Genomic DNA, 5161 nt, shown 5'->3' with positions numbered 1-5161 from the left:
CTCCAGATCTCTGATTTGTGCGTTTCCATATGTGTGTCTGGTTATTTCTAGAGAGGGGACACCTTTAAGGACAGGAGTCCCATCTTCCTCAAGCTACAATGCTAAAATAGTCCAGCTTCCCAAGAACCAGTCCCATTTTGTCATTTACCTGCAAATGGTGACGTGGAGACTGACAATGACGGATCTCTTAGGCTGTGAGTGCTGGGGCATCTTTCACCTCGGGAGTCCCATCCTAGCTTACAGGGATGGGCAGGATAAAGGGACCAATGCTAGCAGAAGTATAAATTAGGTGAAAAATAGCAATCAAATTAGAATAGAAGCCTGAGTTAGACCATGATGCTCTCTTCCCCGAACACTTTTTCATCTTATGTTCGCAACTGTACAATCCAGCATTTGATTGTGGGTTCTCTTGCTTTGTTCACCAAATCTCCTGTGTGAAAGCCTTGACTTCCTGAACAGATTTGGGGCTTCTTTTCTGTCTTCCCCTTTTTTGCCTCCTTTAACACTTAAAACGGATAGGCTCACACTGAGCCTACTGATTATCTTCCCAGTGGTGAAAGCTACAAGTAACTATGGTAATGGGGCTGTTGATCTCTTTCTTTAAGATTTGGAAGACATCAATTTACTAACCTTCCTCAGAGTCAGGGATATGGACAAAGACAGTGCTTCCGATACCTGGCTTATTCTGTCAGTTACTTAATCACGTACTGGGCAGGATCCAGGCATCTGCATCTTTATGGAGCTCTTGCAAGTGATAACTTCGCCAACACTCAGACATGCAAGGAGGAGCTCATGAGTAACCTGAATTTACAGAGCAATGGTTTACAGCCTCTTCAAATAAATGACAGTTCAAGTCTACTTCCTACAGATAGATCCTTTATAATTTAATCCTATTTCCTATACATTTCACCAAAACCCTGCCCCTCTCTGATCTCTCAGATTTCAGGTATCTCTGTTCAGCACTTATGCTTTTTGCCACCAAGAGAATAAAAGAATCATCCAGAAAATGATCAGTCATTTTCTGGCTTAATTATTTTCTCTACAGTTCAGCTCTTAAGTCAGAAACTCAAGAAAAATTTGTTGGCAGATTCAGGAGATGAATCCTTAGAGGGAATCTAATGTAAGAGTAAACATTAACAGCAGGTACTTTGGAATCAGATGGTCCAGGTTCTTAGTGGCAAACTAATTTTCCTGTACTTCAGTTTTTTTTCTCCTGTCAACACCTACCTCAAAGGTTGTTTTGGCCCTAGCCAGTTTGGCTCAATGGATAGAGCGTCGACCTGGGTCTGAAGGGTCCTGGGTTCGATCCCAGCCAGGGGCGCATGCCTGGGTTGTGGGCTCGATCCCCAGTAGGGGGCATGCAGGAGGCAGCCAATCAATGATTCTTCTCTCTGAAATCAATAATATATATATATATATATAGAGAGAGAGAGAGAGAGAGAGAGAGAGATAGATATATATTTTAAAATTTTAGGGTGAATGAAATAATACCTAGAAAGTACTTTAAACACCTGGACAGTCAAGCACCCAGTAAATGTTAACTGCTATAATTTTTAAGAACACCCCAATATTTGCACACACTCCAGGCCAGAACAGTCCCAGCTTGGCAGGCTGTCAATAGGGAGTAGCTCTCTGGCATGGGGAGTAGGCCTGTATGGATAAAGCTTCTTGTTCCATTCTAAGAGAGAGATGCAAGTGACTCAAGATCTTCCCACAAACACGAGTGTACCCATAAGCATGTAGTGTCCCTAGGAAAATCACCCCTTCAGTACTCTACAGACCTAAAGACCCTACACAAGGAGATCTTATTTGGGAGAATCAGTCACCAACTCTGTCACCCTTCTAGTCTACTACATGCAACATGAGCTCAAGATCAATGACCTGGAATTTTAAGAACTGTTTATGCTCTGAAAGAGAACTACAAAAAGATGTAGTTTCAAAAGACAAAACACTATATTTTTGAGAAAGCATTACAGTGAAGAGGCCAAAGGCTTTGTAAGCAGACCAACTTCAGCTCTAGTTCTAGAGCAAATCACTATAACCCTCTGGACCTTACCTCCTTCATCTATATAGAAATAGAATGGAGAGAGAATAATCTTTCATTGGATTATTGTAAGGTTTGAATGAGGTAATGAGAAGAAAAGCACCAAGCATAGAGATTGGCACCCCATAAGCACTCAACTGGTACTGATTCCCTATTTCTGCCCAGAGCTAAGGTCATGGCCTACAGGTATGGCCTACAGCAGTGATGGTGAACCTTTTGAGCTTGGCGTGTCAGCATTTTGAAAAACCCTAACTTAACTCTGGTGCCGTGTCACATATAGAAATTTTTTGATATTTGCAACCATAGTAAAACAAAGACTTATATTTTTGGTATTTATTTTATATATTTAAATGCCATTTAACAAAGAAAAATCAACCAAAAAAATGAGTTCGCGTGTCACCTCTGACACGCGTGTCATAGGTTCGCCATCACTGGCCTACAGGTATGACTCTCAGATATTGAGGCCTTGGGTCCCTCCCTGCCTCTCCATCCCTCCCAGACCAGCTCTTACACCCTTTCCTTACCTTCCCAGCCCCACAATGCTACCAAATTGATGAAGCTAAAAGAATTTGATCATGTCAGTATATTTATATGTAAACACAAAACTATTGGTATAAGATACTGAATATGAACATTTACAATTATTTTCTGAATCTGACTCAATCCATTGACATTAAATACAAAAGGAATAGATTGTAAAATAAGAACATATACATTCAAGAGCTTATTACAGTATAAAATTATCGAGGTCTGATCAGCTACCAACCTCATCTGTGATGGAGGAAGCTTTAAGGGTTCCTGGGATTTTCTTGGGAATATAGAGCACTGGGGACTCGATTCCATCCCTGGCACATCAGGCTGGTAGGCTGGGAGCAGACAGGGATAGGTTGGGTGAATGGGAAGGAAATAGTAATTGCAGGGGGACTGCTATACCCAGCCGGGAGTTAAGATTTTTTCTGTCACAGAGCCCACCCAGCTTGAGCGCCAGGGTCTGACAGGCTACTAGGCAGAAAGAAATGGTTATTTGAGTGGATAGGACCAAGCTGCATAAGGAAAGGAACCTTTTGGTAAAATAAAAAGGGACCCTAGCACATTCTCCCAGGGAAAGATTCTCATGGTAGTTTTCTTTCTCATAACTAGGCTCCTTCTCTTTCCTTCTAAGAAATTGCTTTTGGCTCTGGCTGCTCAGTGAGTTCATCTCTACTCCCAGGCTCCAATCCCCGAGGGATAGGAAGAGAAAAGAGAATCACAGTGGAGGTCTATTACCAAAATCAGCAAAGTAAACGGAGGAAACCATTAGGTAAGGGCAATCCATACTGAATTAAACCAGTGTCACCACAAACCAGTATTTTTGGCTCCAAAAGGTAGCATTCTGGAGTGAGATAAGTCATGACGTAAGGATGAAGGCCTGTGGCAAAAACACGAAGAGTAGATGTACCGGTGTCCTCTTCCACCACTTTGTGGTCTGACAACAGGAGACATGATCCCCAACCCCAGCTAGTCCGGGATAAACAGTAGGGCACAAGAAGCAACGAGTCCTAAACTGCAACATGGAGCCCCAGAAACTTTTATAAGGGAGTAACTGTGTGTATATGTATTTATAGAATACCACCATATTGTCACATACAATATATATTATATACACACGTACATATGGACCCATACACATAAGTGCACATACACACACACACACACACACACACACAGAATAACAGAAGAGACTCGAATACACGCTCTAGGTATAAACGTGCTTGGCACTCGGGACGTTCTCTAGAACATATAACTTGGTCAAGCTTTCTGGGAAGGAAGATGGATGCTCACCAAACCTCCCCATCAAATCCTAGCAATGGGGAAGGAATGGGAAAGGGACCTCCAGAAGGAGAAGGCATTGGGAAAGGGGGAGGGAGTTTCCTTTCCCACTTACCTTGCTTAGAGCCTCTGGCAAAAATCAATAGCCACAATTTGGTTTTAATAAGGCACAGTTCAATGGCAGGTGCTAGGAATTAAGAACACATTGCTGCTGGCCCTTTCTAGTAACCATTTCACCATATCTACCTAGCCAAAGGGAAAGGCTGCCTTGCACCGGGAGTCTGGAGTACACCGGGAGACACAAGAAAGAGGTTCATCCATGGCTTCAGTGTAACTGATGGCAGCCTCTAGGCTCAGCGGTGTCCAGGGAGTTTAAGGAAGAAGGCTGGCTAGCAGGAGGAGGTTCATGGGACAGTTACTGACTCTCCATAGCCAGGATGTTGTGGCTGGATGGCACCATGCCCTCCCTTTCTGCGAACTCCAGGATTGCCTTGTAGCAAAAATAGTACTGCTCAGGGGTCTGGATACTGAAGGCCCTCTGGGTCCTCATGCGGGACACCGTCTGGAACACATTAAGGGTACCAAGCTCCTCCAACTGTGCCAGGCAGATGTCCAGTGAGCAGAAGGTACCTGAAGGAAGAAAGGAAGTAGTCATATCTGACCTACCTCTCTTCTCCCCACCCTTCTACCAAATAACCCAGGGAGGACTAGATTACTGAATTTATAGGCAAGGGGCCTTAGGCCTGAAAGGAGTCAAGGAGGAGGGCACAGTGAGTGCTGGAAGCCAGAGAAATGAGAGGGCATATATATGGAGGTAATAGGAAGAGGTGGGAAAGTGACAATCTTGATAGAACAACAGCCCTCCCACACCTGGGCCCTAATTTTCAGACTCTACAATTTCTCCATAGAGGCCTAACACAAACCTAGTCTTCCTGACCTTCTCCCAAAGGGATCTCTGACGAGAAATGCCAGCAGTCCCTTCAATAATCATCCCCTTAAGGCTAAAGTTGCTAACTGGATCCAGAATGGAGAGATAAAACAAGGTGGAGACCTCCCCAGGGAGAGAGATGGGAAGGAAGCAACAGCACAGCTGAGCTCTCTGAGACACCCAGGTGACTGATGGGGTCAGAAGATGATCATGCTGATGGATGTATAAAGCATCAACCCCCAGAGGACTTGGCTTGTGAAGTGTATGTTCTGGACACACACTTAGCACTAGGGATACTAAAAATACATTAAAGAAGAATTTTCAATGGCAATTCACCACCACTGGACCAAATTCTCTCAACCTGGCAAGGGAGCTTGGTT

At 43.8% G+C, this 5161-nt stretch overlaps 1 protein-coding gene across 2 annotated transcripts in view; it reads right to left on the bottom strand.

The window, feature by feature from the left end:
• Window positions 1-2612: 2612 nt before the first annotated feature.
• Window positions 2613-5161, bottom strand: part of PTPN9 (protein tyrosine phosphatase, non-receptor type 9) — a 113821-nt gene continuing 111272 nt past the window's right edge. For both annotated transcript variants that reach the window (XM_014530463.1, XM_005882752.2), the window contains one exon: window positions 2613-4483. In XM_014530463.1, coding sequence (XP_014385949.1) covers window positions 4269-4483 — 215 coding nt within the window. In that variant the 3' untranslated portion in view covers window positions 2613-4268. The remainder of the gene's footprint in view (window positions 4484-5161) is intronic.

The sequence above is a fragment of the Myotis brandtii genome, unplaced genomic scaffold (genome assembly GCF_000412655.1).
Source record: "Myotis brandtii unplaced genomic scaffold, ASM41265v1 scaffold74, whole genome shotgun sequence".
Classification (NCBI taxonomy): domain Eukaryota; kingdom Metazoa; phylum Chordata; class Mammalia; order Chiroptera; family Vespertilionidae; genus Myotis; species Myotis brandtii.
Note: the sequence above shows the minus strand (reverse complement) of the source record. Positions and strands in the feature narration are given on the sequence as shown.